The following is a 25,316-nucleotide window of genomic DNA, read 5'->3' as shown; positions in this document are numbered from 1 at the left end:
GCTGGCTAATAAGCTGGAGTCCATTCTTCTCAAATAGAAGCCTGGGCTTCGCTTCAGTTTGGGGCTGCTTTCAACTGTTCTGATACTTGCCTATACCATGCCCACCAATGACTATTAGATAAAAGGAGGACACCTCAACAACCCCCCAGAAAACACATGGTTGGACGGGCCCTTCTAATGAATTACTGATGAGCCATGCATGACACCTGTGCTGGGCAGAAGCCTATCTCAAGAGCAAGCAGCTTTCGCTATAGAAAGCAATGAACAAGTAAAATAGTGCTACAACAGGCTTACATTCATAGTCACCCTGATTTCCTTTCTAAAATTTAAATTGTGCATTTAATATCTTACTCACATCCTAAGAGAATTCTTGCCAGAAGAGGAAAAAGGGGGAGGGAGGGAAACTAATCTAATTCTCTGCTGCATTTCATCTTTTCTATTTTCTCTCATTTCATCTACGTTCTAGGAGAACTAAGTAGGAAAATAAGATCGTGGGTGTGTTGTTAAATATTTATCTTAATTTACTTTCATTTATTATTATTATAATCAGGTTAAAACTGGTTAGGATACATCTGGGTTGTGTACACAGATTATAAAGATAGCAACGGCTCAATGCCTTAGAGAATGCTAAAGAGGAAGCCGGGACAAGGAGAGGGTAAGAAGAGGGCTGTTTAAGAGGGGTGTCTGAACAGAGAAGAGGTGGGCAGGCATCCTCACAAACCCAAATCGCAGCTATTAACACCAAAGGGGTTCTCCTCCCATGGTCCCCAAATCCCACCGAACTGCAACCAATTTAATAGAAAAGAAAAAAAAACAATACACAAACAAAAGCAATCTACAGAAAAGGAAAGGAAGAGCCATCACACTGCACCCAGCAGATCTCTTTACTGCATTTTCTTTGACCTCTTCTTTTACAAGCCCCACTACTGAAAACCGATAGAACAAAAGCCATTTCGCTATGCACAGCCATAAAGAACTCCAGGGCACACTGCATACATAATTCATGAGGCATCGCAAGCCACCATCAGCATCACTTATCCTTTCAATATTTTAAAGTGGCAAACGGTTAGGGGATATTTATAAAGTCTCTTGCTTCTACCTCATCCTTCTAAATTTAAGAACAAATAGGAAAAGTGTATTTTTCTGCAGATGACATCACTAACATGTAATTCTAGAAAACGTAGAGTTCATGTGGTATCCATCATAAGAGGGGGGCTAAATTTTAACAAACCAATTAAGTCAGCAGACAACACACATCCTTTCTGTTGCAAACATACCTCTGATTCTTTCTGGTTTTAAATAAATACCTCAGTTGGTTTTTTCCTTCTCTAGTTAAAATTCACACAATCAAATCTGAGAGACATGCTTTCCACCTTCTGGTTGGACAATATACTTGTTCCAGGAAAATCCCCAGGAGAAGCTCAGACTCCACCTCATTCACACCCTGGCCTCTGTCTCTTTCAGCTCTGTTCATTCCTTATTGTCACCATTGTCCCAGACTGAACACCCATGCAACACACTCACTCCATCCAAATCTGTCTCCCTGATGCATGGAGTGATCTAACAGAAGGGAACATCCGACTGGCGTTCCCCACTGCACTCCTGGATATATCTGTCTCCCTGGGCCTATGGGGTGAGCGTGAGGGTAGAAGGGATTGAGTTTACCTTTATAAAAAATTATATTCTAGTGAAGTAGTATCAGGTGATCAGGTAGATCAGCTAAAATGTTAAGCACCTTCAAGTTGAAAGTGACCCTCCAATAAGTTTGCAGAGGCAGGAAATCCCATGGGAAGAGACTGTCCAACTTTGTCCTTCAGAGCAGCTGGTGGATTCAAACTGTGTGTCTCTAGGTTAGCAATACAACTCCATCCCACTAAACCACCAGAATTCCCTACAGCACAGGCACTCATGTAATGTGAGCTGTACTCACATTGATTTGGCATCTAACAATTCATTTAATCTTCACAACATCTAATCCAAACCAAAACCTAACCCACTGCCATCAAGTCAGTTCAGTGAATAATAATCCTATAGGACAGGGTGTAACCGACCCCCTGGGTTGCCAAGGCTGTAAATCTTTATGGGAGTCGCCTGCCTCCTCTTTCTCCTGCAGAGCAGCTGCCGGGTTCAAATGGTCAACCTCTACATTAGCAGTCCAACACCTGAACCAAAGCATCACCAGAACCCCCTGAAACAGAGACTGATTTCATAAGAAAAGTAGTATCTGACGAATTGAATGAGTTACTGCCACCCCAGATGAGCCAGGAGAACTGTGCTGGCTGGGTTTGCAATGGCTGCATGTTCAGAAAGTGAACGCCAGCCCTTTCTCTGGAGGCACCTCGGGGCAGGCTCAAACCTCTAAACTTTTGGTTGGCAGCTTAGCAGAGTAACCAGTTTGTACTGCCCAGTGATTCCACAGAGGCCATGGCAGAAGCTAAATGCTTAGAGCTTGGTTAGTTATTTCTCCTCACTTTAAAGATGAAGAAACTGAGGCTCCAGGAGGATAAGGTCTGTTTCCTCTTACCTTCCGCTGTCTTCAAATTCATTCACAAACAACACAATAGGCTCTTACTCCAATGCTGGCTTAGTGAACAAGACACAGGATGGATGGTAATATTCGTCTCCAAAACCAGAAACCAATGACTCCATTCCCATGCACACCACCCCATGGGCATCACAGTGCCCTGTGCAACACAGGACTTCCCATGGCTGAGTGCCAGGCCTTTCTTCCACATGTCTCTGAATGGACTGGAATGGCCATCCTTCCCATTAAGCAGCCAAACATCTTAACTTGTGCAATAGCCACATACACACACACACACACACACACACACACACACACACACACACCCCATTAAGGACTCCTAGTCCTCTGTGCCGTGGTTAGCTGCCATCAAGGTGATTCACCCTCACAGCAGTCCACCAGAACCATTTCAGAAGGTTTTCCTGGCTGACATCTTTCAGAAACAGATTTCCCAAACTGTCATCTAAAAAATGCCTCTGGGTAAGTTTGAACTCCCAACCTTTCAGTCTAGAGTTGAGCACTTTGTGTTTGCACCACCACCAGCAAGGAAATTTGCCCTGTGTCACCCTCCAAGCAAATACAGGCTTCTTGGGATGAAGAGCACCGGTGTCATTGCAGAAATGAGTGAAACTAGGGGTGTGGGGCAGGGCCAGAAGGAATGACTGGCAAATTTAGTGGCAAGATGAAGTGGGAAGTTATAAGCCCTTTCAATAGCACATATCCATGCTCTGAACACTAAGAATCATCACTGTTCTGTGCACTATGGCCTCCTTAGAAGGCAGGGGGATGTATGGCAAAGCCACTGACATATCACCAGATTCAAAACAAACACATGTCTATGGCCAAAGATTCAGGCTTCTTTCCTAACAAAGAACAATGTACACCATTCTCATTTCTGATTCTTTCCCCAGGTTTATTGTAGGTTATGATTTAAGTGGAAATCCCCCACAGATGAACATGTCTTGAATCACAAACTGCACAATACAGCAGAAGATTTAGGAGCCTTAGAAGGAAAAGTCATGAGTATTCAGGCCTCGTCTTCCCTGTTGACTCCTTCATGTGGAACACCTGGACTGGATATGCAGAAGTACATCTGTTCCTGGAAATGGTCACCTGTCTGTAGCTAGGGAAGAGCATTTCAACAGACCTGCTCTAGAAACTTATAAGATGCAATTGTCTCTTCTATTTGAGTATCACTGTCATTGTGACATACGTGCCTTGGAGTCAATAACTCACAGCCACCCTATGAACAACAGATCAGAACCTCGCCCTATCCTGTGCCATGCTCACAATCTCTGACATGCTCAAGCCCATTATTACAGTCACTTCTAAAACCCAACAGTTTTCATAAGAAGGGAGCAGCTGGGGAGAGGCTACAGCCCTGCATAAAAGCTTTGTCTGGCAGCAGGAAAGCCTCGACACACAGCCCTGAAGGCAAATTCCTGAAATGACCAAACAGAATATGGGTTCATTTTTCTTTTCCATAAACCAGTTGGAGGGGAGGAAGAATTAATGAAGCAATGTTGCAGCCATTATAGGAGGACAGAGTTTATGCTCATGTGTTTTTCTTGGGCTAGGAAAAAGGTGATGACAGTTACAAAGGAATAAATACAAAAACAACACCTGCCTCAACTCAGAGTCAGCAAAGCATCTAGAAATAATAAGAGGGGACAAGCGGGCTGTGCCTCTTGCACTCCTCCAGGGGGTGCGCCAATGGGGGGATAGATGCAGCTTACAGGGGCTTGGCATCCCATTTTGTGTTATTGTACCCATTTGTGGTTATTTGGCACAAAATGACTTAGTTTGTATCAGATCAAGGAGCTGCTGGAGACATCAACTGAGTGTTAAAAAATTCACATCTCTAACTCTAGTGCTAAAGTAGTAAAGGAGTTGCTCTTCTAACTCAAAGACACACAGTTCAAATCCACCAGCTGCTCCATGGGAGAAAGATGGGCAATATCTTCCATGCAATTTACTGTGGTACATTAGAACAATTTACAGACCTTGTGTGCAATTCTTAAGTAACAATCCTCTTGCATCAAAGGCACCACGAACCAAGCTTACTGGTCCAATAAAGGCTTGTGGAACACCTAGACTATCTCCCTTTGACTCTAGAGCAAAACTCAGCCCCGTGTTTCATCTTCCAGCCAAACAACAGGCAAGTTTATAAGGTAACTAATAATAGCAGGGGTAGGATAGAAGGATTGATAGAAACAAGAGTTACAAGGAGGAAGCAAGAAGAGTACCGTTACAAACCTAGTATAATTAACGTCATAGAACAAAATATCTGTGAATAGATGAACCAGTATGAAAACTAGTTTTCTTTGTAAACTTTCATTCATACACAATAAAATAAAAAAGGTACCAGCACTAAGAGATGCTAGTGTGCAACTTGGCCATCAAGACAATCTGAGCATATAATTTAGTAGTATGTTCAAAGACACCTGTCCTTCATACTGTCTGCACTGATTTAGACACATAGTATCAGATGCAGGATTTCAAAGACCAAAGACTTCAAGGAGCCCATAAAAATACTCTTGGCACTAAGAACTGACTGGTTACTTTGTTAACTTGAAACGAAATATACAATTATCTTTTAAATGTAAAAGCAACTGTAACAAGATTTAATTGTTCACTATGTTTATAGGGCAAAGACATTCTGTTGGGCTTGTTTGAAGCCATTCTTTATTCATTCCACACAAAAGAGCAAAGAAGCTAACTGAGCTTCTAAATGTTAAACTTTAATGGGCTTCAAGACAAAAGCACCCAAGGTGTCTTTGCCATGCACAGCATAACAGCTTGCACTACATTCATTCACTCCTTCACTGCTATCAAGTTAGAAATTACTCATAGCTGACCCTCCAGAGGCTGCACACTGTGGGAGAGAGATTGTTCATCTTTCTCATACAGAGGAGCTGATGGATTCAAACTACCAGCCTTTGGGCTGGGGGCACAACACCCTATCCACTAGGACATCAGAGATTCTCTAGCTTTCATTTAGGCCTAGAAAACAAACTGGTGTAGAACTCTAGAGGCTAGTTATGAGATCAAAATAAAAATGTCATCTAACACAGAGGGATTTTCACTTAGATAGCAGGTCAAGCAGAAGTGTTTAAGTCAAAGAAATAGAGCTCATTATCAATTATTTTTCATTAACATCTCCCATAGTCACAATTGTTCATGCTGCAGGTCTTATTTTGATCAATGGCAAATTGATTTGCAGACATGTAAGATTTGGGTTTATATCTACATATTGCATATAATTAAAATTGTTGTTGTTATGTACCGTTGAGTCACTTGCGACTCACAGTGACCCTATGCATAACAGCCCTAAACTCTGCTCTGTCCCGTGCCAATCGCACTGTCTCCAATGCACCCATTCCAATTACCTCAGTCACTGAATCAATCCACCTCATAGAGGGCCTTCCCCTCCTGTGCTGTCCCTCCACCCTACCAAGCATGATGTCCCTCTCCAAGGACTGGTCCCTCCTTACAACCTGTCCAAAGTATGTTAGACAAAGCCTCAAAATCCTTGCCTCCAAGGAGCCGCCTGGTTTAACCCTTTCCATGAATCTGTTTTCCTAGCAGTCCATAGTACCCTCAATACTCTTCTCTAGCACCACAGCTCAAAGGCATCAATTCTCCTTCTATCCTCCCTAGTCATTGTCCAACTCTCTGGTGCATAACAAATTATTTCAAAGACCATGGCCTGTATCAGAAGCACCTTAGTCTCCAGAGAGACGCCATTGCTCTTCAGTACTTTGGAGAGGTGCCTAACAGCAGACTTTCCCATCACAATACATCTTTTAATTTCCTGGCTAGATGCATTAAAGCATTAAGTGTGTAATTACCACAAAAGCTAACCTACAAGATTATTCTTGCTTTAAATTGAATGGGTATGCTCTTATAATTTCTAAGCCCCTTCCTTTCTAAGCTTCACTATTCTGAATGAGAGATCTGCCCTTTTTTCTAACTGCATCTCAATAAAGCTACAACACAAAGAATTATAAACTTAAGAATATTGAGTGCTTAACAAATCCTCTGAAATAAAGTCAATTCTGACTCCTACTAACCTTCGATCAAGTTTCTGAGGCTGGGAATCTTTACAGGAAGGGTCAGCCCAGGTCTCTCCCATGGAGTGGTTGGTAGATTCAAACCATGGACCTTCTGGTGAGCAGCCCAACAGAGAAGGTGAAAATGTTACTTAGCTCAAAATTTAAAAAAAAAACAAAAACAAAACAAACAAAAAACCAAAATCAACTACCAACCAGCCTTTAAAGAACCAAAGGCTGTCTTGTCTATAAAGGACTAAACAATTTGTCCCTTGATAAAATACTATGCATTCATTTAAACACACACACAGATACACCCCACAGTAGCTATGTTTTTGCTGATATGAAAATATTTTAAGTGACTACATGCATAAATATAGCATGATCTCTTTCAGGTTAAATTATATGTGTTATCTGCTCTAGAAGAAATTACAAGAAATACAGTGAAGAAGAAAAAGACATTAGAGAGGGAGATGGGAAAAGGGGGGCTTTTATTCTGAATTGACTATGCATGTAGAGATGTAACTTGTTTTATTATTGTTAGCGGATGTCATATGGATAGAGGGGTTATCATTCTATATGTGAGTCTGGTATCAGTCTGTAGTTAGAAAGTAATGTTTTAAGTTCTAGGGGGAAGAATCACAAAGAAAACTAGCAATGTATTGTACTGAATGAAATGTAAAACATCAAAAGCATTTTAAACAACTAAAATGGCAAACCGCTAGGGAAATTAATGCTTTAAGCATGGTAGAAAAAAAGGTTATTATCTTTAATATATGAATCATTAATGCAAAGTAACAGGAAAACACTGTAATTTTAAAAACAAACACTGAGATAATGCCAAAGGTATCACCACATAATTAACCAAAAAAGCAACACAATTAGTCAACAACTATAAAGGAAAACACATTTACTAATTAAAACTTTGAAACATTGATGAGATACTCTTTCCCACTAAACTTCAGTTCATTTTTTTTAAGTCTGTTCCTGATGATATGAAAATATCTGCAATACACTGAGTGATCAAATGAGTACCATTTCTCAGATGAGACCCCTTCCCAATGAAGGGCAGTGAAACAGAGTTACCCACACTGTAAGAAGAGCATGGATTGGGCAACCCTCATGGAAAGTAATGTAAGCAAACACGTATCAAGACTTAAGAACATTCTTTGCTTTTGACTCAATGATTCCACTTTTGGAATCACTGCCCAAATAAGAAAGAAGTTTCCAAAGAAATACAGTCATCACAGAGTTACTCATAGCAACAAAAACTAGAAGCAATTTAAGCATTCAGAGATTAAATAAACAAATGTAAAAAATCACCTTGACTTGATTTACTACTATTCTGCAAGTATTTAAAATCACTGTGTAGATTCTAATAACACTACCAATGGCAGTTTATGTTAAGAAAAATAAGTATCTGAGTGATATCATCTGATTATAACTACTTTTTTTTTTTTTTCAAAATCTGCATAGCCTGTAGGGAGTTACACTGCTAATCCAAAGTTCATGCCTCTCTGGCAGTCTGAATTCAACAGCAGTTCCACAGAAGAAAGATGACAATTAATTATTTCTCATGTGATTTACAGCCTCAGAAACCCAATGGAGAGAGAGCTGTGAAATGATTTCAACTCAACAGCACTATGAGAGACAGAGAAGCTTAAGCAGGTGGGGGAGGAAATGAAAAAGAAATATAGCAAAATACACAAAGTGATTATGTTGTTTTCCTTTACTCTAAATTTCATATATTTTAATAAGGTTAAAAAATAAAATATAAGGTGTTTAGGGAGCTCTGGTAAACAGCTGTATTGTCAACTCGGAGGCAGGGCATTCAAATCCACCAGCTGCTCCTCAAGAAAAAGACAGGCAATCTCCTTTCTTGTGATTTACAGGCCCTGAGAACACTCTGGAAGGTCACTATTAACTGGTTCTGCCTTTACAGCATACAATACCACATGATGTTTATAAATGGGGATCACACTCCAATCCTCCTACGACTTCATCAAACCAGATGTTGTTCAGTCCATTTGGATTCAGGATGATCCTACGTACGTCACAGTAGAACTACGCTCCATAAGATGTTTAGTGGCTGATTTTTTTTGGAAATTGACTGTCAGCATTTTCTTCTGAGGTCCCTCTCTAGGTAAAGCTGAACCTTCACGTCTTTTTGGTTAGCCACTGAATGCCATTAACAGTTCGCACCAGGGGCTGCCTTCTATGAATAAATAAGCTTTTTAACCACAAGCTTGTGAAATCCCTAAGCGTATGTTTAAACTAGTGTGCTTTCTGGGGCAGCAGCAGCTAGCATTTGCTGAGCTCTTATCATCTGCCAGGCATGCTCTAAGTACCTATATTAACTCAGTTCATCCTCAGCTCACCCTATGAGACAGGCAGTACAGAGAAGCCTAAAGTCGCAAAAATAACTGGTGGGACAGTAGAGATTAGAGTCTAAGCATCTATTTCCAAAGCCCCTGTAATTAACCACCATATTCTAATATTTTGATTTTCAAATGTAGTACAAAAGTCCAAGTGCCTCAACGAAGGCAAAACGTAAAATAAAATTTTAAAAATACTATGTACTTCCCAGAATTTCAAGTAAAACGTAACTGAATATAGCTTGATAAACTGAAAAGCAAGAGAAGGCAAATAGAAATAAATGTAAGAAAACACTGTCATAGTAGCATGAGGTCCAAGCCAATGAAGTGCATAAAATAGGGGATTTCCAGCAGTACAAAATGAACAGAAAATTCTAAAAAAGTATGTCCTATCTGTCAGTTGTTGTTGTTATGTGCTGTCAAGTCAGAACCAACTCATGGCTGATCCTCCAGCAGGTTTTCAGAAGCAGTAAACTCCACAGGAGATTGCCCACCTCTCTCCTCCAGAGCAGCCGGTTGGTTGACAGCTGGCAGTGCAGCTCCTTACCACGAGGCCAGCAAATCCTCCTAGCAGTCAGTAGGGTCGAGGAGAATCTCAGCGAAAAGACAGGGTAATGGTGTGCAAAGCCCAATGGGGATTCATTTTATAAAACAGATTTCATGAAAATGTGAAAATGATTGTATGAAACACAATGTGAATGAAGAAAAGTGTGAAACACAATGTATATGAACTCAAGTAAGCAAACTAATTAAAAACAAACAAACAAACAAAAAAACACAACCCAAAGTAAAGAGAATGAAACTTAATCAGTTTGTGATATCATGCCAATTTTGTTACATCCAGATTTGCCTACATCTCAGGCAGAGTCTGTTATGGTAAGACTTTAAGTAAAGAAAATCAATGTTTCCAGATGCATTCCTGGGGATTATAGAGGCATGTAGCTATTTGCCTGTTAGAACAACTAGCACTCCCCTCTCCAGCACTCAGACATGGAGAACTACAGCAGGGACAGGCTCAGACACAAATTACAGAGCAGGTGGTTCTGTCAGCCCAGGAACAACTGGACTGTGACACTGAGCAATGTATTTAGAAGCACTCTTCCACTTTTCCAGCCAGAAATCTCTTCCCAAGTCTGAGAAAAGGTCTGAGTAAAGGAGCAGGTTCAGACAAAGCTTCTGAAATTCTAGTTTATGAACCAGCTGCAGTCACTTGCAAAAAATGTTAATAGTCCAGAAATTTAACTTAATTAAAGAAATATCTGTTGACTCTGAGAAGAATGGGAATCCCAGAACACTTGATCGTGCTAATGGAAAACCTATACTTGGACCACGAGGCAGAAGTCAGAACAGAGCAAGGAAACACTGCATGGTTCAAAACTAGGAAGGGTGTATGCCAGGGATGTGTCCTGTCTCCATACCTTTTCAACCTGTATGCAGAACAGATTATCCGGGAGGCTAGGCTCTATGAAGAAAAATGTGGTGTCAGGATTGGTAGAAGATTCATCAACAATCTGCGTTATGCAGATGACACAACCCTGCTTACTGAAACTGAGGAGGACCTGAAGTGCTTGCTGCAGAGGGTCAAGGACTGCAGCCTCCAATATGGATTGAGGCCCAATGTCAAGAAGACAAAGATTCTCACCACTGGGCCAACTGGCAGCATCAGGATGGATGGCGAAGAGATGAGATTGTTCACAGCTTTAGTTTGCTTGGCTCCACATTCAACACTCTCGGCACCGGTAGCCAGGAAATTAAAAGACATATTGCGATGGGAAAGTCTGCTGTTAGGGACCTCTCTAAAGTACTCAAGAGCAACGGTGTGTCTTTGGAGATAAAGGTGCGTCTGGTACAGGCTATGGTCTTTGCTATCACTTGATATGCATCAGAGAGTTGGACAATGACTAGGGAGGATAGAAGGAGAATTGATGCCTTTGAAGTGTGGTGCTGGAGAAGAGTATTGAGGGTACCATGGACTGCTAGGAAAACAAACAGATTCATCCTGGAAAGGGTTAAACTGGGCAGCTCCTTGGAGGCAAGGATTCTGAGGCTTCATCTAACATACTTTGGACATGTTGTAAGGAGGGACAGGTCCTTGGAGAGGGACATCATGCTTGGGAGGGTGGAAAGACAGCGCAGGAGGGGAAGGCCCTCTATGAGGTGGATTGATTCAGTGACTGGGATAATCAGGACGGGAGTGTCAGAGACAGTGTGACTGGCACAGGACAGAGCAGAGTTTAGGGCTGTTGTACATAGGGTCGCTATGAGTCGCAAGCGATTCAACGGCACGTAACAACAATAACAACAACAAAGAAATACCTTAACTCATTAAGATTCATAAATGCTAAATGCTCTGGTGCTTGATCTGTACCCCTTCCCCTAGGAGCTGAACTATTTGTATTCATTCTGATTTGAATGTCCCTGCCTACTTCTCCACAGGAAATCACCTGCTAATACTAGACTATAGTGAGACACACCTGTCTGAGACCCAGTACAGGACTCCTCACTCCTCATCCACGAGGACATGACCTGTACAATGGCAGGAATATGCATGATGGGGAACTAAGTGCCCAGAACAGGCCACAGCATCTAGCACGGTATGATACTGTATGAATGTCTGCAGAAAGGCGAGTACAGAGCAGTGCACTGGAAAGCAAGGGTCGGCCTCACCCTGACAGGCACAGTAGTAGGGATGAGCACACAGCAGGGCTGAGACCCTAGAGTGCTTGAACTCTTGAAAATGTACTTAATATTACACACCTCAGTATCCGAATCTGAAAATGAGGACAGTCGAATACCTACCTCACAGAGCTGCTTTGAGGAATAAGCAAGATTGCCCATATGAAGTACTTAGCACTCTTCTCAGAGGAAACCAAGATTATCAACATGTTGATGATTCCTGTGTTTTCTTCAAGTCCTATACCCCTAGAAAAACTGCTGTGATGATTAAAACAATATCCCATTGAACTTAAAGGCAAGGGGTCCCTAGAAAGTACAAATGTGCATGGCTGCTAACCTGAAGGTTACAGGTTTGAATCCACTGTGAGTTGCTGTGGAAGAAAAGTTTGTCCATCTACTTTGAAAACACTAACTTTTGGAAGCAGACTGGAGCTTCTTCTACTCCGATTCACATGGGGTCACCATGAGTCTGAACGATTAAACAGCAACTTGCATATTAAAGAAAACTGCCTTGAAAAACAGGAATCATTTTAAAAAATAAATTTTACGATGTTAAACAACAGCACCTAAACATTTTTTAATTTTATATATTTTCCCTCTCCTCTCCACTAACTTTTAATTTCATATTTTTGGAAAGAAGAAATAAAAGAAAGTAAAGAATGAGCCTTATTTTGCTACCCCCCCAAAAAAAATCATTACCACTGTAAAATAATATTAATACAATGTAAATATAAATATTTCATTTTGGAAGGAGGGAGTGGCTAAGAAATGTAACCCTTTAATTTTCTCGACATTTAATGTGGTGATTAACAGAAAGCTACCTCAACAAAGAAAGACATTTCTAAGTAGTAGTCATATATTATCACTATGACAGCACTCAATTTATAAAGACACAGGAGTCCATTTCAGTCTCTGATGATCAAGAAATGACTGATGCCTTCATTCCTTCATGAAATAAAAAATTAAAAAAATCAACAACTCATAAATGACTCCAAGAAATAAAATAAGGATTCTTGGAGAGGAGGCATTCATTCATCCCCAACTCCCCAAAATTATCAGGTTTAGAAGTATATCTTAAACCCCCAGATACACTACATTTTCTTCAAGCATCCTCTCAAGATCTGACCGAGATTTCTTGCAAGCAAATTACCCAAACTTAAATCATCACAAAAGAATGACTTGGCCTGTATTTTCCACATAATCATCTATGCCAAGTAAATTCAACATTGTAGCCAGTTTTTCTCAGTAGCATCATATTTTTTGACATAGAAAAAATTTTAGAAACAGTAATTTGTTTTGTTTTTTTCCCTAGTAATAAACAATTTCTTCCTTCCACATGGTGGTCAGAGCCATATATTATTATAGAATCAATAGTTAACATCAACCTACATCTCAAAACTTGGCTCCCTGCAATCCCAGAGGTGCATGGTTCAAATCCACCAGATGCTCTGCTGGAGAAGGAGGGACAATCTCCTCCTATACCAGTCAGACCTGATTTGATGGTACAAACACAAAAAATAATAAAAATTTAAAAAATAAAACCACAATAACTTAGCTCCCCGTGTATTTTATTTATTTTCTTAAAACTCCCAGTTCAGTAAAAACTTTTGTGCAAAGCATGTATTTGCCTGTGGCTGATGACAGACTCAAGCTAATGAACTTACGGTGCACTTGTTTCATTTAGGAATAACCTAATTTTGTATCTCTGCCACCCCTCATTCTCACCTTCCTATCTCCACAGTCACGCCAATCATTCCAGCCATTCTAGTCAAAATGTGTGTGGAGAAAGCTCTGAGCAGAGGACAGCACTCATCTGTGCTCTCTTTACTCAGCGCCAGACAAACAGCAACTCTATGCACAAAGAATAAAACCCTGCCTGGTCCTGTGCCACTCCAGGATGGACTGTAGGGTTACAGTACCGCGATCCATAGGGGTTTTATCACTGGCTGATTTTGAAAGCCGACCTCCTCTAGGCCTTTCTTCCTACTTCCCCTTAGAAGCCTGTTCAGCATCAAAGAAACATGCAAGCCTCTGTAGATGGACAAGTAGTGGCATACATGAGGCGCAGTTTCTGGAAACCATGCCCAGGTTTCCTGCATGGAAACTGGGAATACCACTCGTCCCCACACTTCCTGTAGTCTCTGTTGCACTCTGTTGCACTGTATATCAGCTCCCTGTTTAACCACATATGACACAGAAAATACCACAGATCCAGGGTTATACTTTCTAGCCTTAGAAACACTAAAAGACATTATGAAAACTTCCTTTAAAAAAAAAGTTCAGTCTACAGAGCATCTCAAGATTCTGCCTAAATAGCTCTACTCTCCTAAAAGCATGCCTTGCAAGGAAAACTGCCAGAGAATTCCAAGTCAATTTCCCCCAGGAGGGAAACTGACTTCCATAATCTGTTTTTGGCTCAAAACTGCTCTCAGCTCACTAAGCCACCTCACTAAACAAGCAGAATGGTCTATAAAAACAGAAACCTTCGAGAAGCAGACTTGTCATAACTCTCCTCCTCTTTCCTCCTTGCCCTCTTCTCTCCCCCCTCCCCAAACACATACACACACAGATTTGCAGAAGTGAAGAAAATAGCTGGAGCAGCCTGGTGCTATTCAGCAAAGCCCTGCCTCTGTCTACAGCTGCAAGTTCCTTCCCAAGGTGGGTGAAACTCTCTCCACAGCCACTATGCCCCTGAATCCATCACCAGGGGCTTCCAGCCTATCCTACCCACATTCCATTTGACACCAAGTTTGACATCATTTATTCTCTGCCTTCTGTACATGTATAGCGGGGGGCAGGAGGGGGAACTACTAACAGCATTTCATTAATTCACTTTTTAAGAAACAAGGCACCAATAGACTTCACTAAGAAATTATGTTGAGAAAAGGAAAGTGAGAACATGTTTTCCAGCACTCGGTGCCAAGAAGACAGATAACTAAGAATGCCTCCTCCTCCCTCCTCACACTAAGACAGCCCTGCTGGCAATGATAGCTGGAAGTCATTACCCATACTGCCTCTATGCTGTGGAGTATCCAAGACCATGTTCCAGGCTACAACCAGTAGCTCTCCAAGAGTCTTCTACAAACCCTACCCAGGAGCCTTAACACAGTTTCTGAAATTAGCATCAGCTGGAAGAAGGTAAGTGAGCAGGTGAGAACCACTGAGACCCTCATCACATCTGTTCCCACCCCGGCTCTACTCTCACCTTCACTCTCCTCACTCATCAGACTTGCCCCAAGATTCACTGTCAAGTCAAAAGGAGTGATGCAAGTCAGGTCGGAGGATAGATTCAAGGGCAAGCGTGAAGTCAGGAGGTAGAGGGGTTTCCAAAGCCAGCTCCAACCTTCCATGCAGCCTGCCATCCTGATAAGCTGTCCCCCTGCCCAGCCCTCCTCCATTTCTGTAAGCGTTAACAGACACAGAAGCACCAAAAACATCACGTGGGGAAATAACACCCATTTATCTTCAGGCACACACTTCAAGATAAAGTACACCATGAGCAATCAACAAAAGGCACACCTGCCAGGAAACCCCTGAATGAGTCCTTTGAAAAGAATCAGCCCCCACTGAGTGCCCATGCTCATCGATACAACAGACACTGCACAAGGAGTGCTGAAACATCAGTGCTCAGAGACGGGAGGGAACTGTGGAGTAATGCCGCTATCCCTCACACAGAAACCCTCTGGTTCATACAGATACTTCATCACAAGGATTCTGTTGGTTCTGAGATGCCTCTCAATCACCCTTGGTTCTACAGACATGAGGCACCAGATAAGAATGAGTGTCCGCTTCTTTAATGGCACATGCAGCTCAAAGAGGCCTCTGAAACCCTCGTCACTGAAGTGAAGGTAACCTCAAGATGAAGGTTAACTTGACAACCACTAACTAGCTTTTCAGGCAGAGAAACTGGAGTAGGGAGAAATGAAAGTTGAGGGGCTGGTCACAAGCTGACCTTCTCTGGTGAGCTATCCACAGTGCCTGGAAGCCAAGGCTTCCAACCACTTCAACCGCTCACAGATAATTGGCCTTTCCACCTCTGAAATACTGAATCAGAAACTACATTCTAACAAGATCCCCAGGTGATCACGCAGGGATCTATAAAGGGCACCTGGGGATGCCATCCAACTATAATGTAGAACCTGGCTCAGGACAACTGGGGTAGAAATGCAAATTCTCAGCAGGAGGTGAAGCCAGAAGGAACTGGTTCAAAGCCCTGCTGGAAACACAAAGAAACTCTTCCCCTGGGACATAGGAACCAAGGGTACAGAAAAATGAAGGGGGCAGGCACTTGTCCCCGGTTTAACCTAATCAGAACAGGTGACTAAGGGGGAAAAGAATGAGTGGTGGAGAGAGCAGTCAGAAATGGTGTCCACTCCAATGCCTGCCTCAGCCACCCCCACACCCCACCCCCTCTCTGCCTGGGCCATGGAGCAGGAGTGCCCCACTTCTCCACACATAAAGAGTAACTGTTTGCCTCAACACATACTCTCACCTAATCCTCACAGAACCCTCGGAGGTACACCCTATAAATATTTTAGGTATTAAGATGAAGCAGTTCTCTGCCTCTCGTGAATTGACAGATAGCCTCTCTTCTCAAGCAGCCTTGAACGCATCCCTGAGGCAGGATGGTGAAGGTTGGAGTAAACAGATTAGGCTGCATTGGACACCGGCTCACCAGGGCTGCTTTAAACTCCAGCAAAGTGGATGCTGTCACCATCAATGATCCCTTCATTGACCTCAACTACATGCTCGTTATGCTCCAGTATGATTCCGCCCATGGCAAGCTCAATGGCACTGTCAAGGCTGAGAATGAAAGTTTGTCATCAATGGAAAAGCTCTCATTATTTTCCAGAGCTTGATCATGCCAACAGCAAGTGGGGTTGATTATGGTGTTGAGTATGTTGTGGAGTCCAATGGTGTCTCCACAACTTTGGAAAAGGCTGGGCTCATTTGAAGGGTGGTGCCAAATAAGTCATCTCTGCTCCTTCTGCCAATGCCCTGAAGTTTGTGATAGGTGTGAATCATGAGAAGCATGACAACTCACTCAAGATTGTCAGTAATGCCCCCTGCACCACCAACTGCTTGGCCCACTTGCCAATTTTGGCATTGTCGAGGGACTCATGACCACAGTCCATGCCATGGTCCCTCCGGAAAGCTGTGAAGTGATGGCCATGGAGCTGGCTGGAATATCATCCCTGCATCTACTGACACTGCCAAGGCTGTGGGCAAGGTCATCCCTGAACTGACTGGGAAACTTACTGGCATGGCTTTCAGTGTTCCCACCCTCAATGTATCAGTTGTGCATCTGAATTGCCATCTAGTGAAAGCTGCCAAATATGATAACATCAAGAAAGTAGTAAAGCAGGCATCAGAAGGGCCCCTCAAGGGCATCCTGGGATACACTGAAGACCAGGTTGTCTGTTGTGACTTTAACAGTGATACCCATTCTTCCACCTTTGATGCTGGCATTTCCTAAATGACTACTTTGTCAAACTCATTTCCTCGTATGACAATGAATTTGGCTACAGCAAACAGGTAGTCGACCTGACCCACACAGCCTGCAAAGAATAAGAGCCACTTGGACCATCAGCCCCAGCAACAGCACTAGAAGAGAGAGAGAGAGACCCTCAGCTGCTGAGGAAGGAGTCCTTGCCCCAACTCCAGAATCACACACATACTGAGAATCTCACATCCTTGACAAAATGTCCATCCAGTCCCCCTGAGAAAGAGGAGGGGCTCAGAAAGCCCATCTTGTCATATACCATCAATAAAGTCACTGTACTCAGAGAAGAAAAAAAAAGGTGAAGCAGATCAGCAAGAATGGAGGCTTAGGAGTCTCTGAGTGGTACAAATTAAGTGCTCGGGATCAAATGGATAGCAAGAGGTTGTTTTTAAATCAAAAGGTTGGTGATTCAAATCCACCTAAAGGTATCCTAGAAGAAGAGCCTTACAATCTGCTTTCACAGGAGGCCCCACTAAGCTAGGTTCTAGTGTGTAGCACACGGATCCCACTGACCAGATCTCACGAACAGCAACGTATGTGGACTGAGGAGTAACAGGAGCATGCAGTATCATACAGCAGAGAATGTCTGTAACAAATGAAGAAGTCTTCCTCTAGATAATTCTAAACTAGTTGTGTGAGAATACTCTAGAGATTCCATTTTCTTAGTTCAAGCAAGAGATGCTTGGGCATCTTAAAAGAATGTGAACCCTCCAAAGTATTTTTCTAGTCTTTGCATTTTATTCTGCACAGTATTTTTTTTCTTCCACTGCACGACAAGATTTTGTTTTTTAATATGAAATAAAGTCAAGAGAGTTCAAAGAGGACTGTCTACAAAACGCAAAGGCAGGAATCATCAGTGTTAATAATGCTAAACTTAAGCCTTTGTGAAATTAAAAAAAAAAAAAACAAAAAACACAAAACACAATGACTAATTCAGTCCAAACAACTAGGTCATGCTGAAATTCCAGCAATTCTAAAACTTAAATATAATAAGGCAAGAACGTTGCTTTGCTTCAGTGGTCAAACTGAAGGAGCCATTCAAAGGATGGCCCAGTAATACAGTCATAATTGGAATACTAGAGGCACATTCTGGGAGAGAGATGAAAGCTGGCAAAAAGAACAAAGCAAAATAATAATAATAATAATAATAATTATTATTATTATTATTATTATTATTCTTTGAGTATGACACGCAAATTTGTGAAGCGTTCCATATTTTTACGGCGCAGGAGGGGAAGACCCTCTATGAGGTGGACTGATTCAGTGACTGGGGTAATCGGGATGGGTGTGTCAGAGGCAATGTAATTGGCACAGGATAGAGCAGGGTTTAGGGCTGTTGTACATAGGGTCGCTATGAGTCGCAAGCGACTAGACGGCACATAACAACAACACCACCACTCCCTGAAACTTGACAAAACTATGTCAACAAAAACAAAAAGGGAAAGGAAAAAAGTATTTTTCACACACAAAAAAAAATCCTCAAACATAATCATTTAACAAACATCTAACAGTCTTTCACAGGGCTACAGAGATAAAGGCCTGCTTTGTACTTGGAGGAAGCTCAAGTGAACTACCTAATAAAGAGATCCAATGACGTATGTGACACCAACAGAACAAGGGAAAATATGCTGAGTGCTCTGAGAGGCACATGGCGTGCTCACACAGTTAACAGAAGGGTAAAAGGCTGAGAGAAGTGGGAAGGCATTAAGTTATCTGAATGAATGACACACAAAACGGAATGAAAACTTCTGTCCACTGATCTGGAAAAAGGATATATGATTAGGTATTACTGGCATGACAAGAGTCCAGAATAAGAGCTGCATGGTAAAGTGGACTGGGGGAGGGGGGATTGTATAACAATGAAAGAATTTTTTTTCCCCCAAAGAGAAAGGTGAACTGGGGAGGAGAGGGGACAGGGAGGAAAATGTGCAACAATGGAATGGAATGGAAATCCAAGTTAACTATAAGCTTTCACTAAAATCTCAATTTTTAAAAAAAAATGAGTTTCAACAATTTGAAGCATATGATACTTTGCAAAAAACTTCATTCAATACAAGCTCAATTTCCCAAATAAGTTCTCTTCCCACGTAAAAACATAGCACTGACCCAAGTGAATAAAATCACATCACCAGAAGCTTGCTGGAAGTCACAGAGTGTTGCACACAGCTAACTTACTCAGTAGTAAAAGCCGTTTAAACCCACCAGAGACATTCAGAAGAAAGGCATGGCAATCTATTTAAAAAAAACTTAGCCATGAAAACACTAAGGGACACAGTTCCACTGACACACATAGAGTTACCCTGAGTTGGAGTAGACTCTAGGGCAGGTGGTTTAGATTCTTTCTGTGGATCTATATCAGGGCTTCTATGCCTCATTCAATACACTGTTGTTGTATACTGTCAAGTAAGAAGTGACCCACAGCTGACCCTCCAGCGGGTTTTCAGAGGTAGTTAATCACAGTGCAGGAGACTGTACATCCTTCTCCCCAGAGAAGCTGGAGGATTCGAACTGTGTGCCTTCAGGACTGCAGCACAGCATCTTACCACTAGGCCACCCGAACTCCCTACATTCCATATAATTAAATTATTCAGGTCAAAAGTACTCAACCGTGCTACACTGCCTTCTCCTTTTGTGAGAAGCCGAAGCATACGTAACCAAAGCAACAGAGGTAAATTTTCCGACTGTATCTCAGAAACTCAAACTCGCTGCTGTCGAGTCCATTTTGACCCACAGTTACCATCCATCAAGTTTCTGGAGCTTGTAAATCTCAACAGGATGTGATGGCTCATCTTTCTCCCTCTCGGCTGCTGGTGGATTTGTACTGTCAGAGACATGCAGCCTTTAAGCTCATCGTGAAATTCACAAGTACACCCTGTATTGTAAAAATAACTAATGATGTATGCCTATCCAACATACAGGAAAATTTTACAATTGCTCAAAATTTGTTTTCATATTAGGGGGAAGAAAACCCAAAACCTAGTCATCTAGTCTGGATATTAGACAAGGTACACCTCATATGAAAGGCAAATAGGCAAAGCAATGCAAGCATTAGCTCATTTCTGTATCTTGGATAAATGTGTTAACTGTAATTTATGGCTGCTAAAATTCAAAAGTAGGGTTGACGTTAGAAGGGGGGGGAAATCCAGCCTCAGTGTTCACTCTTCAACGTTCTTTGAATTCCTCTACATGGCTCTTCTTTAATAGCTGACTTCTTTCCCTTTGTTGTTAATAACAGTAATTCTATTAATTATTGTTACAAATAACAGTAATTCTATTAACGGCTCCATTTTTTTTTTTTTTAATTAAGAACTGGCTTCAGAGCACTCCTTCAAAGAACTGCCCTGGGAATGTGTAACTTCAACCACTTCATTCAACTTAGGGACACAATAAAGACACATTTTGCTTCAGCAAATAAAACAAAATGGCAAAAAGCAACCTGAGGACTTCCTAAGGCACAGAATGCAACAAGATACTAGATAATTGAACAGAATGGATGGTTCAGTTGACCGGTAACTAAATATGGTGCTTTTCTCAAGCTCAAGAACTAAAGGACCTAGATCTGGGGCAACGGAAAGATGTTCCCTTCGGAAATATTGGTATCCAATTCCTACCTGATACCACTACTAGCTGTATTGTGCTGGTCCTCAGAAGAGGACAAAGGTCAGAGTAGCATGTCTTCCATTTCATCACTCCTGATATGCCCCCAGGAGGTGGGGAACTTGGGTGAGAAAGGAGCAATGATACTATCTATCATTTGCTTTGAGCTTCGGGCACAAGGATTGTTCCACAAAAATTAAATTCAAAGAAGGCCTGACAAAAAATAAGGACACTGGACATATTTCCAGCAAAAGCCCTTTCTATGAGCAATTAACGTGGCTCAAAAAAATGCCAGACAACTAGGCCTGGAATTCTGCTCACCTAGAAATAGTGTTTCAAAAGAGAAATATAAATTGTTCTGGAAAACACTCGCCAGAAAAGAACACTCCTGTCAGCCTTGTGTCTCTTCTCTCTCTTCCAGCTCGCTGCTGTGGGGTCAGTGCTAAGTTCTAAGTCAGTTCTAGGACCATCTTTCAGAGCCACTGGTGGACTGGAACCACCAGAGGCATTTGGCCTTCAGATGAGCAGGGCAACTCAGGCCAGACCACGCCACCAAGGCAAAGCTCCATGCTCTAAATACCTCTCCAAAGACAAGACATTTAATAGTTCAAGACTATCAGGAAATACCCAAGTAAATCCCCCTGGGAGACTTAAGTCATCGATCCCTCACGCCCTCAAGTAAATGAAGAGAAACTGTAACCCAAGACTTAGTCATGCAATATGGCTGGTTTTCTTGTCTTTACTCAGCCATTATACACCAAGATTGCAAAAACAGTCGTCCGGAATTTCTCAGCAAGCAACAGGCTTTACTTTATGATTATACTCTGAATGTAAACAAGAGTATATGGTAATGATCCTTTAAAATCCAAAGCACCCCTCCAACACATGTCTAAGATGCATTACAGCCAAGGCTCTGTAGCAGGCTAATCTCAGACACTATTCTACGTCTGTTCAGCTGCCTAAAGTTTCCCTCCAGGACATGTAGGCTAAATTGGGAAGAGAAAAAAGCAGCGTACTTTGAAAGTAAGAGTCCTTCTATCAGAAAAGCATGATACTGATGGCTATATTTCATATCATTCACATAAGTGACTACCTTCCACTTGTTTCCAAAACTTCTTCTATTTACCCTGAAAATCTATCTTCTCCCCCCCCCGACCCCACCAGGAACCTAAGATATTAAACATTCTGCCAAATGAGAAACAAGTATTTTCATAAAAGCATCCCAACATGCACCACAGAACAGTGAGCGTCCTTCTCCCCACTTACCTGGGAAAGCGTGTGGACTGGGCGACCCTCTCTTAAGGCACTTAGGACAGAGGATATGCACGGTGTAGTGCAGTCCAGGCCATTCCTGAAGCAGGACGTTCAGTTCCTCGACTAAGGGGGTAATGGCTTGCCATGCTGTCCATATATTTGGTAATGATGCATGGCTGGCAATGGACAGAGTGTCTGGCTGCAAGACCCCCTTGGCAGGTCTGTAGCTCACCACCACAGGAACTTTCCCTCTATATGCAAAGATCTGAAATTTGCCATCTGACCTGTGTACCACGTGGCTGTTGATCTGGACACTGAAGCGTGCAAACAACCCAGGTGGAAAGGTAAAGGGGAAACTATATTCAATCTGTAACTGCTCAGCGACAAAAGACTGCCCGGCCAAGTTGGTCCCGTTAATCCAGGCCTCTGCATGGGGCACCTCGTTCTGCACATAGCACGGGAACTTGTACCAGGCCATGGACCCATTCAAAGGCTTGCCCTTGGGCTTATTGAGGCAGTAACAGAGTCCCATCTTCTCCAGTAGTTCCAGCAGCAACTGCAAGTCCTGCTGCGCCTGGACGTGAGGCTTCAGCAGCAACCGAATGACATGAGCTGGCAAGAGTCCATGTAGCAGAAAACCCTCCACATAATGATGGAACTGCGTGGCCCGGAGCAGGTCCTGGCTAGGGGCAGGCACCGCCATCAGAAGGGCGCTTTCTCCATCTGCCTCCCCCTCTCCACTGGTCCCTAGGAGCAGCTTATGCAGCAGTAAAGAAGCATCCCTCTGGAAAAAGACATTGAGGATGTCAATGAGACGAGTGAGGTTGTGGAAGACATGTTCCTTGAGGGCTGGACTGTCTTCAAAGTAGAGCAGCTTTCCACTCTCATGCAGGTAGGAAAGGGCACTCTGCAGCCGGTCCTCGGTCAGACCTGCCTGCAGGCCCAGGCGTGCAGAATCCCACCAGCTCAGCCAAAGCCGTTGGGCCTGAGGTGGCTGGAAATGCAGTTCCTCCAGCACCTGCCAGGATCGAGGCAATACTCTATGCAAGTTGGGGAAGATTTCCCGGTGTTCAGCTACTGAGAGAAGCTTGTCCCGCAGGCGCTGCAATTGGCGCGGGTCCCTGCAACTAACGGGCAGCACAGGGGAAAGGATCTGCAGCCGGTGGTTAAGCAAGTACTGAAAATGGGCCTTGCGGCGCCGAAGGTTCTTGTCAGAAACACCATAGTAGGCTGCATGGGGGCTGGCAGAGCGCAGCTCGAAGTCCTGGGCCAGGGCTTCGTCCACCACCTGTGCCAGGCGGCTGAGCCCCTCCGCATCATGCTTCTCCTGCAGGGCGATCTGGCGGTGAATGTCCAGGCACTTTTCCTCCAGTTCCCGCTCCCCACACAGGTCCGCGTGTGTGCCCACAATACAAACCACTGCATGCGGCACTCGGGCCCCCACTCGATGCAAGAAGGAGCCCACGGTGGTGGGAAAGCCGCTCGGCTGGTAGGTGGCCAAGTTGACCACTAGCACATAAAGCGCCCCTGGGGAGAGGAAGAAGGGCTGGATCACCTCGTAACTTTCATCACCGGCTAAGTCATACACGATGAATCGCAGGCCCCGAGAAGCATCAGCTGTCCAGCTGGTCACCTCAATGCCCTTACTCACGGGAGGAGGTGAGGAAGGGTAACTCTTCTCTTTGTCCCCTCCATGGTTTCCTTCCACTTTGTCCTCCGTGAGGCAGTGACGAAGCAAGGTCTTCCCTGCAGCCTTATGGCCCATCAGGAGCAGCTTGAGGCGGGGCTGCACTGCCGGCTGGGAATGAGCCAGCTCCTTTTGGTAAGCTGCAATGTAGGGGATCCCCTTCATACAGACCTCGTAGGGGGGCTGAATCAGGGGGTTGTCCTTGATCTTCCACAGGCCCACCCGGGAAAGCTGGCCAAAGTTGTCCGGCAGCACAGCAATCTGGTTCCCTTGTAACACTAGTTCCTCCAGGCCTGTCAGTTCCACAATAGTGTCAGGCAGGTAGCGGATCCTGTTATTATCCAGCCACAGAGTGAGAAGCCGGCCCAGGTCCGAGATAAGGGATGGCACTGAGGTGAGCTGGTTTCGACTAAGGTAGAGTTCCTCCAGACCAGCCAGGGGCAGCAGAGCAGCAGGGAACTCCTCAAAGAGGTTGGAAGAGAGGTTGAGCATTTTGAGCTTTTGCAGGCGGCTGAACTGGGAGGGCAGAGCCTGCAGACCGTTGTTGTCTAGCATGAGGCTCTCCAGACTGGCCAGCTCACAGAAGCCGATGGGCAAGGTGCCAAGCTCAGCCCCGCTCAGCCAAAGGATCTTGAGGGCACGCAGGGCACTGATATCCTCAGGTAGGCCCCGAAGCCGGTTGCTGGACACATCCAGCTCCTCCAGGGCTGCCAGCTGCAGCAGCTGCTGGGGAAAGGCAGTGAGTTGGTTGTGGTCCACGTCGAGGGTCCGCAGACGGTGGAGGCAAGAAAGAGAGTCGGGCAGGTGTGCCAGCCTGTTAAAGCTGACATCCAGCTCCTCCAGGTGGGCGAGGGCGCCCAGCTGGGCGGGCAGGGAGGGCAGCTGATTGTGGCTGAGGTTAAGCTTGCGCAGCTCCCGCAGGGCACTCACCACTTCTGCACCCACGGCAGTCAGCCGGTTGTGGCTCACGTCCAGCTCAGTGAGGTGATGGCCCAGCTCGGCCACCGCGGGGGGCAGCCAGACGAAGCGGTTTCTGCGCAGGACCAGGACGCGCAAGCTGCCCAGCGCCGACCCAAGCCCATCGGGCACCTCCTCCAGACCGTTGTTCCCCAGGTTCAGCACTTCAATGTCCCCGATGTTGGCCGGTAGCACGAGCTGAGGGGCATCGGGGGACTCCAGCTGGTCGGTGCCGGCCGCGGGACAGCCCCCGGTGGCGCTGAGCGTGAGCTGGCGCAGGTTGCTCCGCAGCTTCCTGGCGCGCAGGGCGGCGTCCCGCCACAGCCTCACCGTCTTCAGGTTCCCACTGTCCTTCCCAGCCATGGCGGGAGCCCCCGGCCGACACCTTCAAGCGGGCGCGGGAGCCCGCAGCTGCATGCCGCGCTGCGCCCGGGGCCGGCGCCCGGCTCCCAGGCCCTCCGGCTCCCGCTCCGCCCTTCCCTCCAGCCCTCGGCGGCCGGCGGCTGTGGGTCCTAGCGCAGCCAACGGCCGGGCGCTCGCGGCTGAGGGGCGACGGCGAAGCGAGCAGCTCCGGGGGGCGTTGAGCGAGTGGCGCGGGGGGAGGCGGCGGCCAGCGAGGGGTGCAGCTCGCATTCTTCCTCCCGCGCCATGGGCGCGCGGAGCCGCCGCCGGGGCAGCAGGGGCCGCCGCA

At 44.4% G+C, this 25,316-nt stretch overlaps 1 protein-coding gene across 2 annotated transcripts in view; it reads right to left on the bottom strand.

Moving 5' to 3' along the window:
- MFHAS1 (malignant fibrous histiocytoma amplified sequence 1) overlaps positions 1-24,988 on the bottom strand; it is a 134,543-nt gene extending 109,555 nt beyond the window's left edge. For both annotated transcript variants that reach the window (XM_006884142.1, XM_006884143.1), the window contains exon 1: positions 21,994-24,988. In XM_006884142.1, the coding sequence (XP_006884204.1) occupies positions 21,994-24,988 (2,995 nt within the window). The remainder of the gene's footprint in view (positions 1-21,993) is intronic.
- Positions 24,989-25,316: the final 328 nt, after the last annotated feature.

This window comes from Elephantulus edwardii, unplaced genomic scaffold (assembly GCF_000299155.1).
Source record: "Elephantulus edwardii isolate Elephantulus edwardi_28Jun2011 unplaced genomic scaffold, EleEdw1.0 scaffold00031, whole genome shotgun sequence".
NCBI lineage: Eukaryota > Metazoa > Chordata > Mammalia > Macroscelidea > Macroscelididae > Elephantulus > Elephantulus edwardii.
This window is presented reverse-complemented; position numbering and strand designations above follow the sequence as displayed.